General features: G+C 42.9%; 1 protein-coding gene across 1 annotated transcript in view; it reads right to left on the reverse strand.

The window, feature by feature from the left end:
* Positions 1–3,141: 3,141 nt before the first annotated feature.
* TADA2A (transcriptional adaptor 2A) overlaps positions 3,142–21,799 on the reverse strand; it is a 55,479-nt gene continuing 36,821 nt past the window's right edge. Inside the window, exons 9-16 of the mRNA XM_036758238.1 lie at positions 20,520–20,583; positions 16,953–16,996; positions 14,056–14,166; positions 12,689–12,760; positions 11,301–11,433; positions 10,392–10,435; positions 5,889–5,962; positions 3,142–4,027 (exon numbers count right to left, since the gene is read on the reverse strand). Coding sequence (XP_036614133.1) covers positions 3,842–4,027; positions 5,889–5,962; positions 10,392–10,435; positions 11,301–11,433; positions 12,689–12,760; positions 14,056–14,166; positions 16,953–16,996; positions 20,520–20,583 — 728 coding nt within the window. The 3' untranslated portion in view covers positions 3,142–3,841. The remainder of the gene's footprint in view (positions 4,028–5,888; positions 5,963–10,391; positions 10,436–11,300; positions 11,434–12,688; positions 12,761–14,055; positions 14,167–16,952; positions 16,997–20,519; positions 20,584–21,799) is intronic.

A 21,799-nucleotide genomic window follows, 5' to 3' on the forward strand; every position in this document is an offset into this window, starting at 1 on the left:
TTTCTCATCAGATCTACAAAAACCAATCTGGTTTTAAAGGCTTGCAGATTATCCCACTTCCCTCCCACTCATAAGTACCCCAGCTGCCCCTTCTGTTCCAGCAAAACAAATCACTAGGCACTTCTCTTCCTCCCACTACTGCCTCCACATCTTCCACCCACTACGTCTAAAACGTCTTCCCACTTCCATCTGCCAAGCCATCCCTCTTCTCTCATTCCCATCATCATCTCAAAATCCACCTCCTCCAGGGAGCCTTCTTCAGTAGATAGGATAGGGATAGCAGTAATTCCATTCCATTATCAAAAATGATGGGATGGATTGCAAATTAAACTTGAAATCAGGGAACACCATCCCCCCCACCCCCAACCACATATAAGGTTCTCTGGTATCTACCCTATTCAATAGAATCTCCTTTTTCCAAAGACAAAGAAGGGCCAATCAATAATCTCATGGAGAGGAAGTTGTGGCATGGCGGAAAGAACACTGTGTTTGGATGAATGGCTGGATGAAAAAGCATTCATTAGGCACTTACTGCCTGCCAGGCATTGTGCCAAGTGATATGCATGCAAATATAAGTAAGCAAGGCTGACTTTGCCTGTAAGAAACTTGTGATCTAGGGTAAGATCTAAAGTCCAAGCACAGTGCCTAGCATGTAGTAGGTGCTCAATAAATGTTGACTGGCTAGGGAAAAAAAAAAAGAGCTGGGAGCTTGATAGGATGGTATGGAAATTGCCAGGAAGGAATGTGAAAGTGAAGGTTCACCTATCAGAATCTACAACCCCATGGGCAAAGTAAAAGATTTGTGGGAGGGATGAAGAAGATGGCCAGAGTGGAGGCAGCATGTTTTCAGGAATAGTTTAGGAATGGATGATGGATCTAAGTTCAGAGAAGGTAGACTGTGGTTTGTGGGGGAAATATCTTCTCTCCAGAAAAAGTAACCTTCGCAGTCAAAGAAACTATGCTACAGGGCTATGTAAATAGAGACAGATCCTCAGTCTGTATTTTATTCAACAACAGAACAGGCCCACTGATTCTATCTTGAAGGAGGCCAGCATTATTATAGAAACTTCTTGCCTGGCAGAATATTTGATAAGAGTAAACATTCCACTGCCACAAACCTGATCTTTGGAAACTCCACAGACCCTCAAGATTAACTCTTCTAACCCCAACCTTAACACACTGTTCCTCCAAATCACCTGCATCCTGTCCCTGTTACTCAACCTCCCAAATAAGGAAAGTGGTTGAGCAGCCTCACCAAATCATCTCCTTTGGCCACCTGAAACGTCACCAAGACTGTGTAAAACCTCATATATGTGTGCATCTTTCCTTGTTCTGTAGAGTTACTATAGTCACCTGGAAACTGCCCATCAGCTGATGCTAATTAAACTTTTTCTCTTCCAAGATTTATTGCCCTGCAGCCCAACTGACAAAGGTGGGAGGAATGAGGGAGGATCTCAGGAACTCGGAGTTTGAGGAATTCCCCAATGTGAGTCCTTCCTGGAGTCTAGGGATATGGGTTTGAACCCCTTCCCAAATGAGTCTTATCTACAAATTATCTTCACTTTATCCCAATCCACATAAATCCCACTTCTCCTTACTTCACTGTACCCCCTATCAACATGAGTCTTGCCTCCATATTTTTTGCTGATCTTGCTCCTGGGAGGTTGTGTTTACATTGGATATTAGTTTTTGTTTTGACTCATTCTAGGACAGTGGAAAGACACCAGTTCTAGAATTCGAGGTCCCAGGTACAAATCTCACCTCTGCCACCCGCCTACCTGTGTCAGCTCTGGGCAAATCTCTAAAGCTTTCTGGGCTTCAGTTTCCTTATCTATAAAATGAGGACTTTGGGAATCTGAGATCCCCTTACAGCTCTAAGTCTCTGATCCTATGAAATAATATTCAAAACAATATTCAGAGCAGGGATTGTTTCCTTCTTTCTTTCCCCTTTCCTTCCTTTATCTATATATTTTTAAAAATTTCTATGCCTGGCTCTAAGCCTGGCACACAGTACGCATTAATAAATGTCTGACTGCCTATAAAGTAACAATATCAACTGGGCTCCTTTCCACCCACACTAGGGTTCTCCGGAAGCTTCCTCCAGCTGTACTCTCATCTTTGAGGAGTTCTCTATTTTAATTTCTTCACATTCTAGGAGGTTTTCCTTTCATCCTTTCAATCCCTTGGGGAAATGTGATCCATCTGCTCAGTTTACAAACCCCTTGGAATTTATGTAAATACAACAGAAGTCAAAAGGCCTGAGCCTTGCTCCCAGGGAGCCCAAGATTGCATTCAGGGTGAGCTTGGATGGCAAACAGGAGTTTGAATTTCAGTAACAAAGGGTTTGGTCTGGAGAAAGTTGCTGCCTAGTGCAATGTTTCCAGGGAGGGTGGCATGTAGAGGAGGCAGCCTGGCTCTGTGAATTGACTGGTCGTTCTTATGCCCTAGGAGAGCAGACGGAGACCTCAGTTTTAGGTCTGGTCAAACTTCTTATCCTTAGACCTGCAAAGGGACATATTTGAACTTAACACTGTATGGAATCACTCATCTATGTTCTGGTTTTCTTCCTTCTTCACCCACTGTAACAGTTTGGAAGAGTGGAGTGCTAGGCTTGGAGTCGAGGAGACGGGTTCCTGGCTAGTCTTCAACATTCTAGCTGTGTGACTTGGCCCGAGTCACTTAACCTCTTACTGCCCCAGCAAACTTTCTAGGATAATAAATTATAGATCAGTTGCTGATGTGCATTTGTAGAGGGAATTTCTACACTGGGAATTCCCCACAGGTCCATAGGTCCAGCCCCCCTCGCCCCCCAAAACAATTAAGGAGCACACTTCTTGCTTTTTATCACTGAGACCTAGGGTTCAGACTTCATGAGTCAGGAACATCATTTCCATCTATCAGGGTCCCTAGGTCCCAGGCTGAGATGGACAGAGAAGCCTAAGTAGGCCATATTTGCAGAGATTTATTCCCTTGAGGGCTGGGACCAAGTTTCTGCTTTAATTCATATCCCTCAGGGATTATTAGCACACTGCTTGTATATAGTAAGTACTTAATAAATGCTCATTGACTGACTGATAGTTAAGAGGTGGGGAGGGGGAGCCAGTGTCCAGCTCAAAGCTCTTGAGCTGCACCAGCATTTGACACACCCACAAATTAAATAGCAAAACATTTTAATCTATTAGTTCTAAAAATAACAGAGACAGTTTCCATCCAGTGGGCGCCACACTCTACCACAGACTGATCGGTGAGCTAGCTGGACTGCAGTAAGTTCCAAGCTAAACCCAGTCAATTGGAAGACACAGTTGGAGGCAAGACAACACGGGGAGACTGACAGCCCCTCTCTCACCAGGATCAAAGGAGCTTCCAGTTGTTAGCTTAAAAAAAGAAACTTAGGTGGGCCAAGCTTCTTCCTGATCTCTAAAAACATTTCCTTGTCTTCAAAACATTACCCTCTCTGACTGTAAGGTATTCAAAAAGCCTGTATCTCAGCTACCAGGCAAACAAGCTGGGTCACTGGGCCCATGGCCCCATGGTTTGGTGCTATTTTGACCAGCACTGAGATGCAAGGTCCTATGATTCTCATTTTAGTCACCAACAGGCATGAGGGATGGATGCCCACTCACGTTAAGTAACAGCTTGGCTGGCACACAAATCTGTAGCACAACACTGATGATGACGATGGGAGCCTTCTAAAGCAGGGTAGGGGAGAGAAAGTAGACACTTTGATACAAAACTGACAAAATGCCCGCATCCCCAAACAAAACTCGCTGGAATTCACCCGCTTGTCCTTCCATCAACCATATTCCAAGCATCTGAGTTCTGGTCCCAGGCCCTCCAGGCCTCAAGCTTTGGTGATGTACCCTTCTCGAATGAGGAAGTCATAGATTTTCCGGGTCTTGTTCACGTCTATCTTGATGAGAGCTCTAGCCTGTGCCAGTCTCAAGCTCCCCTGTTTGTTGCACTCGTTCACTAGAGCTGATTTGTATTCTAAATAGGCTCCAGGGACCAACCTCACCATCTGACAGAGCTGGAAGACATGGCAAATTTAATAAACATTAACATCTGTCACTCTCATAATTTTACCCAACAGGTATCACCAAAAAGACTGAGAGTGACTTCATCCCATAGGCATTTACAGAGGAGCCACTGGCTGGCTGGGCCACATTCCACCAGGTGGCTTTTCCTTTAGAACAAGGCCTAGGGGAAGAGAGCAGCCTGGGGAGAGAAAGCCAGGGTAGGATTCTCAGAGAACCTAGGAAGGAGGCTGGCTCTGGACCCTGGGCTTGTCGCAGTAGACTCAAGTGGTCTTTCAGAGGTATGAAACCTCCTCCCTCAGGAGGCAGATACTGAGCACCTGAGGAGACACCAAGCCCCACTCATCCTCATCTCTTGGTGGATATGGCCAAATGTGGTAGTGAGGAGAGAAAAGATACTCTGATTTCTGAAGCCAAGATTCTTTTTAAAGTCTCAAATGAAAGAAAACACCTTGACAGTCTCTTGCTTTGTGGCAAAAATTCCCTGTCAGCCAAGTAGGGAGGTGAACAGACACTAAGAGAAAGTAACAGGGGCTCCAATAAATACAGCAGCACAAATCTATGTCAGTTCACTGGCCTGCCTCACTTGAACTCCCTAGCCACTCTGCACTGAAGTTAATCTGGTCTGGGCGCCTCAAACCAAGGTCAGCCAAAACCTTCCCTTTTCTCAAGAATCAAAAACTAGGTTTCCACTATCCCTAGTATGGGCAAAAAACAAAACAAAAAACCAAACCCTCAAACATCAATCAAACAAGCACTTCTTAATTGCCTACTATGAGCTGGGCACTGTGCTAGGTGCTGGGAATATAAAGACCTTCTAAGAGACATTCACTGGCTTGCCATGTCCCCTTCTCCCAGCTCCTTCTAATCTGACCTGCAAGAAGGTAGGAGGTTCTCTCACTTGCCTGGGAAGCTTGATTTTGATTGATAACTTGAACACCAGGCTAGATTCTCTACATATGAGCATGTAAACTCATTGCGAGCAAAGACTGTTTTATTCTCTGTATTGTATCCCCAGTGTCTAGCACAGTACTAGGCACATGAATACGTGCTGATTGATTGAGTAAACATCCCTCATCCCCACCTCCACCACTACTGCAGTAGAGCTTAAGCTCTTGAAGGGCAAAGAATGTTTCACTTTTGTACCTAGCACAATGTAGAACTGAATTAGCAACTCAGATATTTATTAATACCTATCACTGAATATCTGTTGAACTGAACCAAAGTGAGGTCAGTTGAGGGAGGGGCTAGCCCTCAGGGAAATCATCTGGGGATTTTAAGAGGAATATTGAAAAATACGAAAGGAACTGTAGCTTTGTCAGAGCCTTGGAAACCGTCAAAAGAGGAATCAAATAAAATGATAAATAAAATGGGTGATCAAGGTGAGCTGTACCATTTTGAATCAAAACAAACATAAAAACTCAGACTGATTTTCCTAAGTGGCTCCAAGTCAGTGCATCCAAAGCAACTTAAAGAGAGGCATCATAGCCAAGTTCACCCTAGAATAAGTCGATAGCCCCTCCAGATGGCTTCTTTTAAAGGACAATGCTCATTTAGATGTGAAAGTTCTGTTGTTTTTTTTTTAACTCAGCTGCAGTACTTTTAGTTATGTGTTACCAAAGAAATGGACATATCAAGGGTCAGAGGGAAGATGTCACAGGAGGCATGGAAACGTAATCTTGTGTCCTTCTCCACCCAGAAACACAGAAAATGCCCTGACACAGCTCTCTGCCTTCCGCTTCTCCCTGGCTGGGTCAGGGCTTTGCTATGCCTGGACCCTGTAATCGGCTCTTAAGAGAAGTTAATTCAGTGAGAAACCAGCACCAATCCTGTGGTCCCTGCTCCTTTTATTACCTCTTTTTCCTTCTCATTTAGCTTCTCGGTACCCGGGAGGCCAGTGAGATTCAAGGGAGGTGCACTCCGTCTACCTACAAAGAAAGAAAAAGACACTTAGCATGCATGGCAATTTGCCTAGGGGTGCATGCAACACTTTTGGGGAGCCACAGAGCACAATGAAAAGAAAGCTAAATTTGGAGGCAGAGGACATGGGTTCAAATCCCAAGTGGCTCTGCTCTTTACTTGCTGTGTGACTTTGGGTAAGTCTAAGAGCCTGTAAAATGAGAAGGTTGAAATAGATGGTATCTAAAGGCCCTTTCTCACTCTAAATCAAACAACCAATCGAAAAACAATATTAAGGGCCCTCTAAATGCCAGCCAGCCAGCCACCGCACTAGGGGCTGGGAAGACAGACACAAAAATGAAATGTTCCTTGTTCTCAAGGAGCCTATATATATACGAGTCCATACAAAATACAGACAGGATGGTTTTGAAGAATGGTCCTAGCAGCTGGAGAGAGAATAAGAAAAGGCTTTATGTGAGAGGTGGTGATTGAATGGAGCTCTGAAGCAAATGAGGGAGTCTAAAAGGTGGAGATGATGTAGCCAGACTGGCAAAGAAAATGCCGGTATCTGTCTAGAAAATATTGGGCTTGGACCCTTGAGCCTCTGTCAGCAAAGGTGCTCTACACAATGTTTTGGGTACGGTAACCAGAAAACCAAAGATGGAATCCCTCCTGGATGCCCCCCAACCCAGTCCCAAACACACATACAGACACTTCATGAAATTCACACGATAATAAGTAAAGGGAGCAGCCAGGTGAGGCCCCCACAGCCTCCTACTTAAAAAGTACCTATTTGAGGAAAAGATGCTTTCCCATTCTCCACTTAAACATTGTCATTTCCTATCCTAAATGCAAAATTATCAGCTCTAGGACTTAGCTGCTGGACATCTGGGTAAGTCACCTGTTTACATAAGCATTTTCTACCAATGAAGAAGGAAATCTCATATATCATTTTAAAAACAAACTTTATTGAAATTTTTTGGTTTTTACGCCATTTTCATTTCCAAATAGCGCCATCCCATCTGCCCCTGCCTAGCAGGCCATCCCTTGTAAATGGAGAATAAAAGAAAAAAAAAGTTGAGCAAAACTGACCAACCTATCAACAGAGTCTACCAGTGTTCCACATCCATAGTCCCCTACCTCTGCAAAGGGAGGGAAATGTGGTTTGTTTTTTTTGTTTTTCCTGGACCAGACCTGTGACTTCACTGGTGTAGATAACTGCCAGTGAGAAACTTCCCTTTACCAAGGCAGAACTGTTTCTTCTCAGTAACTTGTTCTGGCCTGGGGACACTAGAAGGCTAAGTGATTTGTCCAGGGTCACCCAGCCAAAATGTGTCAGACAGGCCTTGAACCTAGGTCTTCCTGACTCCAAAGGCAGGTCTTGATCTCCCACTCCCCAGCATTTTCCTCCTCTCTTTGTCAGGACTGAGCTAAGTCAGTATAATTAAGTGGCATTTAGATTTGGGTTTCTGTTCTTTCTCTTTACATGGTTACTGCAGTCACTAGGTATCCTATTTTCCTGGTTCTCCTTACTTTGCTCTGAATTTTTCCCAATCATCATTTCTCAAGATGCAGTAAGGTCTGTTATGATTTGTTTAGCCATTTTCCAACTCATGAGTACCCTGTTTCCAATTTTTTGCTGCCACCAAAAGTGTTGAAGCCCAGCCTCCTTAACCTGGATGGGAAACCAAGAACCAGTTCTTCCCAGCTGCCAGCCTGAAGAAGACATTGGCTTCCCCCACATAACACTTACCAACTACCTGGTCAGCAGCACAGCACGAAAAGGGTAATTACCCAGGCACTATTTGACTTTAGATCAAAGGGAGACTGTTAGGCTTTCTTATTTACTATGTGAGGGAATAGCTGTTCCTTCTAGACCTGCCCTGTTTACCTGAGAGATCCACCCAGGAGACAATGAGGCACTTATGATACAGGGTACAGGCTGGGGTTACCTTAAATACCTGAGCAGGGAATCAGAGTAGCAGGTCCCTGGGAAAAATGCTGTCCCAAGTAAGGCTTTTCATTTGGGTCTGGGGTTTTGATTCAGAAACAGAGAAGGGGAGTAAAGGGTAGGGGAAACAAGGTGTAAGAAGTTTATTTAATCTGTGAGGCAAACAGACTGTCATCAAAGGCCAGTCTGCTAGAAAATAGGCCCTTCGGTAATGTAATCAGAGGAGATGAGGGCCTTTTTCTAGCCAAAGTGTCTAACAAACATGGTCTGGAGGGAAGATGACAATTAGAGAGACCGCCAAAAGCGGTCTGAAGCCTAAGATACCAGGTTTGAGGTGAGGGAGGGCAATACAGAGAGGGCAGGGGATAAAAGGTTCATGAGTATACATAGCATAGAGTGCTGGGTCCAGCCCAGGAAGCCTCAGGGAAGAGCAGATAAAGAGTTAAATAACTAAGGTCAAATTTAGGGCATCAGTGCTTCAAGATTCAGGCCCAAATTAGCCAGGGTATGTGTCTTTCTGAACTTTTCTGCTTAAGATTTTTTTTTAGTTGCTAGCAAATAAGTAGCCTCGATATGACTGGTTTAACAACTCCATAAAATATTCACCTTTTCCCTTTTAGTATTAAAAAAAAATAAAAAAGCAATTAGAAAATTAATCTGCAGAAAGTTTGGTGCAAGACATGCCAAAGCTAAGATCACAAGATGGGGGAAACTACAAGATGTACCAGGAAAAAAAAGAAAGAAATTTTTCTCTCCCAGCAATGGAATGTCCTCTGAGTAATTCATCTGAATCAGAGAGATCTTGAGAGATCCCTTTGTGACTTAGGTCAGGTCACATAACCTACCTGGGCCTCAGTTTCTTCATCTGTGAAATGAAGAGGGTGGAGACCTGATGGCCTCTGAGATCCTTTCTGGCCCTAGAACTATGACAATATGTCAACAGCTCCTCCTTCAAGTCTTTAAAATACTGGAAAAGCTTCGGGTGAAATATATATGTATATGTGTATATATATATATATATATATATATATATGAACATTATACATATATATGAACATTACCATGTATACATAATATTCACAACAGTACCTTTTATGGTAGCAAAGAACTGGAAACAGTGGGGGGCTCATTGCCTGGGGAATGGCTCAACAAAGCAAGGTCTCTGAATGTAAATGTCAGGAATAACAAACTAAAGAATTCAGAGAATCACAGGAAGACCAGTAAGAACTGTTGCCGAATGAAGTAAGCAGAACCAAGAGAACAATACTGCAGTGATACAAATAAAAACAACACTGAAAAGCAGCCAGACTCCAGTTAATTTTAATGACCCAGTTTACTCTAGGAGAATGGATGATGAAACATATTTCCCTCCTTTAGGAAGAGGGTTAGAATGGCTATATATATACACACAATGTTGCATATGCTATCAGATATGGTGACTAGGTTGATTGGTTTTTCTTAATTTTTTTTCTTTGTCATTAGGGAGGGTTTAATAGGAAGTAGGCATATTTGGAAATGTCCATAGTATCAGAAACAAAAGTCATCACTATATTCTAGGGTGGAATTTCTCAGTGCCTAATTCCTCCATAGTACATGGAGTGGACTGCCCTGGCTGACTAAGAAAATAATTACTCCACTCCATTCAACTAAGGGGAACAGAGATAGAATTGTGTAAAAAAAAAAAAAAGCACTGTCATGTTTTACATCTTCTCCTAACTAATATCTGATGTAATCATCAGACATCATGGATTAAGTATGCTGGGTTCACTCTCCAGGCTGTCCCCTACTGAAGAGGGAAAAGACAAGAAATGCACACACACTACATTTATGAAGCATTACATCACCCTTGGGTTTCTGGCAAGGGACATTCTTCTTGGTTGGCAAATAGGCTGTATCACCTACAATTAAGAGGCAGTGTGGTGTAATGGCTAGAGCACTGGACTTGGGAGTCAGAAGACCTGGCTTCTAGTCCTGGCTCTGTTATTTATTAGCTGAATGACCTTGAGCAAGTCACAACCTCTCTGAACCTGTTTCTTCATCTGCACAAGGGGAATGATAATATTTTCACTCTCTACCTCCCCAGAGTTGTCATGAGAATCTATGAAGATAATGTATGTCAAGTGTTTTGTCCCCCATAAAGTAGTCTATAAGCTTTTATTACTATTTATCTTGGTGGGATAATTCTTACAATCTGTAGTAATAACTATGAGTAAACAAATTACATGTAAAGAAAGAGCCAACTGGAGTACAAATAAAATCTCCCCCACCTTGGGGTCTTCCTTCCCTGGTCTCTGCATGGCTGGGGGAAGGGAGGACAAGAACCAAGGAGATACAGTAGTGTTTGGATGCATGGGTCACACTGGAACATACAGACTCTGGCCACAGCCCAGAAGATAGACTGAGCTGATGCTACTCCTGCCACTCTGGCCCTCAACGATGTCAAGGTAACCCTAAGGACAGACAGGCAGTCTCATTTCCATAGTCACTCCAGATTGGGGCATAATTACCTGAATTTGAAGCCACTGGAACCGAAGGACTCAAGCCTGAATCACTATAATGAAGAAGAAAAATTTGAGCTCATGTTACGTCACACAAAGAAGGCAATGGTCACAAAATGACCATTGGGGGGGTCTTCTGCCATTCCAATGATGATAACAAATGCCTGTTTTCTAATGGTTACTTTGAACACAGTGAAACTGAGCCCACCATCTCTCAGTGGGTTACATTTATCCCCCAAGCAGGAAAACTCTCCTGGAGGAAATATTAACCTGGACTGGGTGGGAATGTGTACACTCTGAGATCACCCTTAGGGAAATGAGGGTAGGGCATACCATCCTCCAACTGACTTCACTGGGATGGGAAGGATAGATACATTTTAATGGGATCAAAATAACCAAGCAGGATAAGAGACGACAGTCATATTTCCCCCAAACTGGGAATAAATCATTATTCCCATAACAGACTGTTGAGAGTTTGAGCTACGGCTACTGCCCTAGTGGTGGAGGGGTTATTGTTAGCACAGTGTAGCGGCAAGACCACTGCATTTGGAGTTGAGGGATCTGACTCTACTATTTACTATTTGTGTGACCTCAGGTAAGTCACTGCATCTTGATAGGCCTCAGTTTCCTGAAGGAGTTAGGATGACCTCTAAGGGATACAATGGGGTACAGTGGAAAAAGAAGTAGATTTGAAGTCAAGAGACCTGGGTTCAAATCTTACCCCAGATACTAATTAACTGTGTGACCCCTGGGCAAGTCCCTTAGTTTCCTTATCTGTAAAACGTGGATGTTAAGATGAAACAGCCCCTAGGATCCGTTCCAGCTCTAAGTCTTTCATCATATGACGCCTCCCAGCTCAAAACCTGACACTAGGCTCTACAGGCACCAAGTTCCCATAGCTGTGCGCTGTGGCCATACATGTCAGCTTGTCGACGGAGCCACTGTTGGCAGGCGCTGCTGTCCTGGATGTACTGAAGGACCTCCGACAACATGGTGCGTTTCAGGCGTTCCTCCTCCCGGGTCTTCTTGAGGTGATCATAGGCTCTGGCACCTGAAGAAGAGGCCAAGATCATGAAGCCCATACCTGCCCAGCAGTGCTTCTTGGATCCTCTGCCTAGCCTCAGTCGCTCATTTTATTTAATAGAATTACTTCCATTAACTGGAGGAAAATCTAAAATTTTTCTTGACACTGGATGAAAAAAGTACAACTTCCCCAAAGCACTGGTCATTTGAAAGTGTCCAGAGGGTTTTCCTTTTCACCTGGTTTATTAGAACCTCCGATAGGGAAAGATTCCCAAAGTTGGACCCTATTCCACCAGGGCTACAGCAGAGTAGACAACCTGGGCAGGGGGAGGGAACGAGGGATAGCTTTCAACAAGATGACACAGGAGAAAAAGCGGAGAGGAAGCACTGATCTGATCAAAGATCTTGCCCTCCTTTTTTTGATTTGCTTTTTCCTAATGCTCCCCAACTTTTTCTATTCCAAATAAACTTAACTGAAGGCACCTCAAATTCTTGAAAGCTTGGTGAATAAGGAAGGACCAGATTCTCCATCTCTAAAACAAAGAAGATACAAAGAAGAACCTGGCACCTCATAATCAGTATCAAAAATCAAGAGCTTAAGCACAGGCTCAGGTCTTAAAGGACAACCCTGGTTCTAGACCTGGTGAGGCTCTTGACTTTGGGTTCTGGATCCCTTTGATAGAAGTCTGGTAACCTACAGACAGACCCCTTCTCAGAATCAGATTTTTAAATGCATAAAATAAAATGCATGGGGTTAAAAAGAAAACCAGTAATATAATATTGAAAGTTATCAAAGTATTTTAAAAAGCAAGTTCACAGACTCCAAGTTGAGAACCCCTGCTTTTCTACCTTTGCTTGCTCTCTCTCTCTCTCTCTCTCTCCCTCTCCTTTTCTCTGATATTTCTTCCACCCTGAAGGCCACACCTGACTATTCAGGTGAGCCTATGTCAGGAATTTTTAACCTGCGGTTTATGAACTTGTTTTTTTTTTTTAAATATTCTGATAGCTATATTTCAATAGAATTGGTTCACTTTGTAATCTTATGTATCTTATTTTCTGCATTTAAAGACAGTATTGTGAGGAGGCATCCTTAGGTTTTATCAGACTGCCCTAGGGTTCAATGACCCAAATGAAGGTTAAGAACTGAATACACAAGGCTGCATGGGAAGTTAAGAACTCAATCTGCACCAGTAAAGCTTGAAACAAAGCAGACCTGCCCCAGATTCTGGAAAATACCAAATCTTCTGCTATAGGGGCACAGAGGTCAACCTGAGTGTACTTACTACAAAAATTGGTGATCCCAGCTGTCCTATACTCCTGAAGCCGCTTGATTTCCCTTCGAAGCTCAAATTCTACTGTCTCCGCCCCCCAAAAAAGAATGAAGGACAAACAACAGAAAGATAAAAAGTTATAAATCGGTAAACACTTCCATTGGCATTTCCACAATTTGAGTAATTCTACATCATGCCACAAGAGCAGGTTGGGGAGATTCTATTTGGGGAGGCTTATTTAAAAACTTTTCCCCACTGGGCGCTTCAACCAGAAGCTGATAAAAACTATTACAGATGTTCTCCAGCTGTTGCATCCAGATGTTTAGAGGACTGTTGTCTCTAAGGGAGCTGAGAGCTAACTGGCTTCAACTAACTCTCCTGGAAAAAAAAAAACCTCCATGAAAAGTTCAGGTTCTGGAGACCAAATCCTTTCACCTGTGAGGTCTGTCTCTGAGATTAGTTGATATGTTCCTTCTTCACAAAGGCCCTAGATAGGATTTCTTTGTAGCTTTTCTCATAAAGGGACAAAAGAGCAATTTGTTTTCCACAAACCCAAGGTTTCTGTCTGCCCTGAACAGACAGATCGAGTTGCACAGGCTGGAATGTTAAGCAATGGAGCTATTCTGAGACGGGAAGGGTTTTAGAAATTGAGTTCTAACAGAGGAATGGCTCAGTCAGTTGGGAGTGCCCGGCTCCTTAGGGGTGACACATGAAGAGGGTTCAGTACAAGCTGGGGCAGGAAGTGAAGGATCACTCATCAGGACAAATCACACATGGACAGACCGCCAAACAAGGCCACAGAATTGGCTCAGATAGATGCACACAATTCTCGTGCAAGCAAATATTTGAGTGATGAGACACTGGATAAATATGCTGGTAAGGTGCCTTCCCAGAACCCTCTCCTTGGAAATCCTGGGTAGCACAGTCACCATGTACACAAAGCTCACAGCTGAGGCTACACATTGAGTAAAACCAGCCTGTGCTGATTTAAAACCTGCATCTTACTGCCTAGTTTACCTGGGGCTTTACGTGATGGTAGAAATCAGGGGAGGGAAGCTGTTCTCTCAGAAACTTCACATGAAGGGAAGTGAATACTGGTCATGCCATCTGGATGACTCATTAAGCCCCAGTGCCAATGAAACACCTTGTGCTTCCCCAGAGAAGTCACTTAGAAAGAAGCTTCTTGTTACTCACTCTTCTTCCACCCCCAGAGCCATAAAATTATCTCCAGGGTCATAATAGAAGAGCCAAGACAGAAGTACCCATCTATTAAACACAAGTACATGTTAACAACAACACAATCTAGAGTGCCTCTCCTCTTGGTGCAAACATGCACACACACACATACACACAAATATTGCAGCTCATTGGTTCCCTACATGCATAGCTTTCAATGAATTTGTCATGCTCAACTGGTCCCACGATCCTTGCGAACCGCCGCATTGTCTCATAAAGATCTTGGACCTCTTTGGGATAACGCCGCTCCATTACTACAAGAAATAACAAGAAATGACCATTGTGAAATGACCAAGTGAAAGGAGAGGGGTCCCTAGGTCATCTGTGTTTCTCTAGAAGGAAGGTCGGGGGGAAATGGGAAAAATAATTTATTAAGTATCTCCTACATGCCAGGCACTGTGCAAAGCATTTTACTAATATTATTTCATCTGAGGGAAGGGAACAGTTTCAAATTGCATGTGACATTCACCTATGACCAGGAAGCAAACAGGAAAAGCTAAGAATGCAAAACATTAATTATAATAAGAACAGCCAACTTGTAACTACCACGCAGTGATGTTATCACCTACGAGCATCTCCATAGAGCACCAAGGTGACTATGTATACCTTGTTTTACCTGGTCAGGGGCATCCACAAAAGCTAATGGGAGATACAATTGAGGGACGACACCTGGCAGCCTGAGTCACACTTTCTGATGTTATGTGTTGCATTGGATCCACCCACATTCATAGCTTTGTTTATCTCTCCAGAAAACCCAACCACCAAGCTAAAGCTGCTGTCTTATCTCTGACACATACACCCCTGATATTAAATTATCCCTCTCCATGTGCCCCTAGGTAAGGGGCACAATTCTTCATTGTGTGCATAGGGCATTTTGAACCCTGATAAAGGCGTGGAACTTGGTAGCTACGACTGTTAAGAACGACATTTTGCTGCCTCATCCTCCAGGTAGGCCCCCATCCAAAACAGTCAAAGCCAACAGCTTCCAGAGTCACTTCCTTGCCCCCAAATACCTGTAGGAGTAGGGAAGGGGGAGGTGGGGTGGTGCAGAGAGAAAGAAAAGGGGCAAGTAAGCAGGTAAGCCTGACACTGCTGCTAAAGCACTTCTGAAGTTACTTGTTTTCTCAACTGCCAAAACAAATACAGATTTAGGAAGAAACCTGTTTTTGCCTGAGATAAAGAAGAAATCTCCCTTTGAGGTACATCACTTCCAAGGTAGAAGACATTCTGTTCCTGTTAAAAGTCTATGGTACAATGGAATACCTAGCAGCTAACAAGAAAGAATCCTCTAAAATTAGAGGAAGAACTAATTGATTTCTTGGAATCCCATTACACGAGAGGGTGGAATTTGGCATAAAGCCAGTGTGTTTTGGACTCTGTCCAAGGAGGCTGATTGTATATGGCAACTTAAAAGTTGACTTTCTCTAAAAATGTGTCAACTTATGTACCCAGTATCGTGGCAGCTGAGCCCTTCACACCCTCCCTGGCTTTCAGCAGCAACAAAACTCCCATGTACTTGTAGCATAAAGCTGTTGCTAACGAAGTAATAGGGCTAGAGAGAAGTCTTTCCATTCAATGATAATCAAAACAGGGATGACCAGGCAATCTCTATGGTTGGTAAAGGTCAAAACACTGGATGACTTATGTGTTTGATTGTCATACCCTGTAATATGCAGGGCAACTCTAATTCTAACTTCCCCAGATTCTTTCAAGTCTCAGTTAAAATCCCACCTTCTGCAACAGCCTCTTCCAATCCCCCTGAATGCTAGTGCCTTCCCCCTGTTGATTATCTCCGATTTAGTGTGTGTATCTTCTTTGTACAGAGGTGTTTAAATGTTCTCTTCCCCATTAGACTGTAAGCTCCCTGAGGGCAGGGACCATGTTTTTGCCTTTCCTGGTGCCAGACTAGTGCTTAGCATTGTGACTGGCACACAGTAGGCAATTGATAAATTCTTCTTTGACTTGACTGCATGGGACCAGAAGGACATCATGAAATCAGTTTCACCTAGGAGGTAGTCCATTTGAAGTGAATGCTAGGTTACCTTCTGAGTGACAAGATGAACCTAAGAGGTGTCAAGAATGATGATTATTTACAGTATAAATACTGAGCCAACCACTATTATTAGCATTATTAGATTCTCATCTTATTTTGCTAAACAAATTACACTTTGCTGAGAGAAAAAGAGAGCACTGAGTTTTAATTTGGCCTACCTATCAGACACATCCCCTGTTGACCCTCAAGGTCAATACTCTGGCCTTGAGTCCATGCCATGAGAGGACTGGTTAAAGGAACTGGGGGTGTTAAGTCTCGAGAAAAGAAAACTAAGGAGAGACATCATCACAGCCATGTTCAAGGACTTGGAAGGCTATCCCGTGGATGAATGATCAGACTTGTTCTGTTTAGCCCCAGAGGGTAAAACAGGAAACAACATATGGGACTCGCAAGAAGTAAAATACAGACTTAATGTCAAGAAAAACTTCCTAACAATTAGAACAATCTAGAAGTGGAATGAGCTGCTTTAGGAGACAGTGGGCTCCTCTTCAGTGGAGGTCCTCATGAAAAGGCTGAAGAGTCATTGGGTGTCTTGTGGTGCAGATTTGGAGGGGGATGGAAAAGGAATGGGTTGGACTAGATGGCTGCTGAGGTTCCTTCCAACTCATTTGAAAATCCAGATACTCCAAATTAGGGGCCATGATGGTTAAATACTGTGGCTTTAGCATCGCTAGCCAATAGTGTTTAGCATTCCCTTGTGTTAAGTCCCTTTTGTTTCACGATACACAATTAAGACAGAGCATCAGTTCCTGTTGATTTTTGTTAAAGCACATATATAACTCAAAGGTCAGCAAATTTGTGCTTTCATTATTGTTGTTGTTATTGATAGGCGATCCCAAAACATTTCATCGTGCACTTTTAGATTCGTGCTCTCTTAATTTTGGAAAGTAATTACTTTATCCCAAACCAGAGAGAATGCATGATTAGCTTTAATCTAGTCATCATTTCTGGAAGATATTTTAAAATAAATATATTAAGAGTACTTACACTGAAATTTTTTAAGGTTGATTAAGCCATGGTCTCGTATGATCCTGGAATGAAAAAAAAAACCCACAATATTTACATATGATAATGAATGTATATCCTCTACTAAGAGAGGCAGGAAAGGGTGATGGATAGAGAGCTGATCTCTGTCAAGAATGGTTCTAGTCACTTGGGTTCCTCTTAGTGACTCAGGCAACTCTCTAAGACAGGGGATCCTAACCCCTAGGGTTCTGAGGACAGATTTAGCATTCCATGAACTTAAATTAAAAAAAGACTACATCTTTATTTTTCCTAACCTCTAACTGAAATTTAGCATTTTCTGGAATCATTCAAAATCATGATTCTGAGAAGGGCTTCACTAGGCGGCCCAAGAGGTCAATCATGCAAAAAACAGTTAAGAATCTCTGCTCTAAGACTGTAAGTTGTCTGGCAGGTGCTAATCTGCCTTGGTAGAGGGAGTTTCCTCACTGGGAGGGAAAAAAAGTTTTCCTTCCAAGTCCTAGTCCCATGTCTCCTATGGAGTACCCAGGGAAGCTCCTTGGGTTCTCAAAGGTTACACCAACAGAATGTGAGTTCTGGCAGGTCCTACCAGACCTGGCACACAGTAGGCACTTAATAGATGTTTACTGATTTATTGGTTTGATTGATCAAAAGCTTCAAGAACAGGCCTTGTAATAGACTGTATGTCTACTGTCTGAGGATCAGCCTAGCTAAGATCAAAAAGGATCAACAACACCCTGGAAAGCCAACTACTAATAGGGCTTTTTTCATTGATACCAAGAGTCCCTACCCAGACAAAATAAGAGATCCAATAAATATGGAAGTCAGTTAATGTATAGCAGAACTTTCTATACACATTAGGTTAAAGATTCTACACGGGGAGGTAAAGAATAGGGAAAATGAGGCCCAAAAAAGTGAAGCTACATTCTCTGAGGCTCTCTGAGACAGTGAATTGAGAACAATATCCAGAATCTTAAGTCTTTGATAAACTCAACCGATCCATGAACACTTTGTGTACTGTCCTGCCTCTATATTTCTGGAATACCTCACCTGTTGAAATTCTACCCACCTTTCAAGGCCCAATAGAAATGCCACTTCCTCCATTAAGTTTTCCTTGATTTCTGCTCTACCTCCCAAATCTGGACGTGATCTCTCCTCCCTGCAAAATCTTACAAGGTTTTGTAACCTTCTGCTGAATTTAATCATTCTGTATTCTAGTCCTTTGTGGACATGCCTTATCTTCTCTACTAGACTGTCAGCTCTCAGGGCAAGAACAGGCTTTTGCTTCTAAATCTTCCCTAAACTCGGCACAGTGCTCTGTACAAATTGTATATATGCTGGTTCTAGCACATATTTTTCCCTATCCATGCATGTAGTAGTTGCTTAGTAAATATTTGTCAAATGAATGAATCAATCTAAGACTGTACTTCATGGAATAAAGGATATCTGCCTGCCACTTACAAGGACACATTCCAGGCCAGGAACACCATGCTAAGTGAGGGCTGGGAAAACCACCTAAGTCACTGGGGTTATGCCACATTAATCATGAGAGGATATGAGTAACAACAATTCCTTTATATGACGCTTCACAACATTTTACAATTCAATTCAACAAACATTATTTACTTCCTACGTGAGAGGCACTATGGATGCAAAGACGAACTATGATTCATTTTTTGCCCTCAAGGAGCTTACATTCTACTAAAGAAGTATGGCACATACATAAACAAGTATAATACTTGTGTGATGAGGGCAAAGGAGAGACCAAAACAAATTAACCTAAGAAAAGTTGAGCTTCACGGGGAGGCAAGCAGTACATGGATGGGCCTTGAAGGATTTCAACAGGAGGACAGGCAGCTTGGTGTAGTGGAATGGGCACTGGATTTGGGACCAGAGGACCTAGGTTTAAATCTGGACTCTAATGCTTAGTAGTTTTGTGTGACCTTGGGGTAAGACTGTAAAGTGAGAGGATGGGACTGGATAATCTCCAAGACCCCTTCCAGCTTGAAATCTATGTTCTTAGGAGCTGGGTATATGAGACAACATCTCCAGTTGATCTGATCTAGATCTCGCCACTGGAACCAGATGGCTCCGGAGGAGAAAGTGAGACTGGTGGTTTTGCACAGCCCTCCCTCACTTAAATCCAATTCACCTACATGTCATGGCATCACCTCCCTGGTGTCATGGGTCCTCTTCGAGAAGGAAAGACCACCACCACCAAGAGAAAGTAGAGAGGAGAAAGCCAGCAGTTTAATGGAAGGAGAAAGCCTGTGTATTGCACGCAGTCTGTGAGTGAACCATCAGAGGTTAATTAATGTCAGTGCTAAATGAGGCTAACACCAACATCTGAGCCTCTGCTCTAATCCTCAGTCTCTATTACTCTTTGTCCCTAATTGTGTTTCAGGCAGAACAAAAGCTTGTATTCTCAGGAACAATGAGTAGCTGTTTGCTTTTTTAGAGCTTTCTAGCACAGAGAGGCTTCCATTCCCACTCCAGGCACTGGGCAGATGAGACCTACAGGAGGAAACTAGCAGAAAGGGCAACTCTGAGAGGCTAAGAGTCTCCTGCATGGGTGCCCTATTGCTTCATTATTATTTCCTGAGCTCCTATTCTAGTAAATACCTTGTTAATGCCATGGGACCCTGCCCCCCCATCTCTATCTCTCTGTCGTCATTCTTTCTTGAATAAAATTCTTCTTTAGACACACAGACACATGCTCTTTATAATTTAGACCATCTAATCCAAATCCATCATTGTACAGAAGTGTGGGAGCTGGGGCCCAGAGAGGAGAAATAGGTCTAAGGTCTCAGGTGGTACCACAGAATCAATCAATCAACAATCATTTATGGAACATTCTCTGTGTGCCACATACTGTGTTAGGCACTAGGGAAACAAAGCTAAAAACCAAACAGTCCCTACCCTCTAGCCAGGACTAGTATTTTCCTCATTTTATAAATTAGGAGACTGCGGCTTGGAGGTATTAAATAACTTGCCAGTAGTGACGTAACTAGCAAGAGGACAGAAGTAGTACTTGAACCCAGGTCTCCTAACACCAAGTGCCCCAGGACTCTTCCCACTACACTCCTCTGTCTCTGTGACCAAACTGGGTTCTAGCAACCTTAACGCCTGAGTCTATATTTTGGTTCTACTAGAACACAACCAGGGATATACCCAGAAGTCTGTCTGAAAATTATCTAGTTTCTCTGGAATTCTTTTGGATGAAAGGTTCCTTAAAAGAGCGATTGGTCATAAATGACAGCATTTAGAAAACAAACAAACAAAAAACCCAATAACCCTAGCAACATAAAAATCTCTTGAATGACTCTCTTCCAGGGAGATCAAAACTGCACAGCTGCATCATCTCATCTGTCATCATAACATTTCTGTAAGGTTGGTTAGGAGGGAGTAAAAATGGAACAAGGATTATTATCCCTCTTTGACAGACAGAAAAATTGAGGCACAGGGACATGCCCAAGGTCACAAAGTGAGTCATCAGCCACATGGCTCTGACGTGCTCCATGCAATCAACATTTCAATGTCAGAAGATGAGAGTCAGTTGAGTAAACTTACTTTTTCCGCCTCTGCCTCTCCTTTAACCTGGAGTGATAGATATCTACCACAGCGATCTTCAGGGCTGAAAACACAAAAGCCACAATAAAAATAAATCTGTTATTCAAGCTCCCTGGTCCTTGAAGTCCACGTGGCCAAATGATGCATACTTAATCGCTAGACAGCTTACCTCTGGAAAGATGAAAATGTTCCCTATGCCCCTTAAATTTCTCTAGCAGCAAATTCTAACCCAGGACCCCAGGCCTTCATTCCTTCCCACACACTGGTACAAACTTGGTTATTTTATAGAGAGGAAATAATGGCCTCATTTTTCTGTAGAACTTCACCTTAATCTCTCTGGTCATCTCTCTAAGGCAAGAGTCAAAACAGTTCAGCAGTCCACATATGAGATAGACATGAAGCCTGGATACCTTTAATGCAATAAAGTAACTATATCAGTTGTATCATTGTATTCTTATAAACCAACAAATCCTCATCAAACACCTTCTATATGCCAGGCACTGTGCTGGGTGCTAGGGATACAAATACAATGCATGAAACAGGCCCTACTTGCAAGAGGATCATGGATCTGGAGCTGGAAAGGCTTTTAGAGGCTATCTAGCCCAGCTTCCTCACTTTACAAGGTGGAAAACTGAGGTTAAATGACTTTACAGATGTTCAAGTGTCAAAGGTATGATTTGAACCCAGGTCGTTTAACTCTTTAGTTGGTGCTCTTACAAATATAGACAAGAAAATTAATATTGTAAACCTAACTGACCAGGTAGAAATGTAGAAGGCCCACATGGGAAGAGGGGCAATGAAATCAAGAGATAATGTGAAAATGAGACTGCTGTAGACTGTGGTAAAGTGAAGTCAGGAGATAGGACTTACGGAAAGGGGGACAGTATTTACATCTGGACTGGGATATAGGATGTAGCTGGTTTGATGAGGATCTTATTTTGGGGGAGGGGGAAGGAATGTGGAGAAACAAGGAAATATTTTAGGAGTAAAGCTTTGCATTTGGTTTGTGAAAAGCTCCACTCCTCCCAGACTAAAAGCTGCTTCTAGTTACTTGAACCTCTTCCCTGATATTGCTTACCTCAACCCTTTTCTAGCTAAGATCTTCTGCAAAGACTTGGGGAAAAGGAAGACAAAGGGAAGTAAGAAAGGGGAAAGTTACAGTTGGAAAGTGTCTAGCACAGACTGTATTTGTATTGGGTGCCAGTACTGGTCATCTATGGATTATTCTGAGGCAGATTTTCCATGTCCTTTTCTTCTTTTCTCTATTTTAGGGCCATTGC

The sequence above is a fragment of the Trichosurus vulpecula genome, chromosome 4 (assembly GCF_011100635.1).
Source record: "Trichosurus vulpecula isolate mTriVul1 chromosome 4, mTriVul1.pri, whole genome shotgun sequence".
Classification (NCBI taxonomy): Eukaryota; Metazoa; Chordata; class Mammalia; order Diprotodontia; family Phalangeridae; genus Trichosurus; species Trichosurus vulpecula.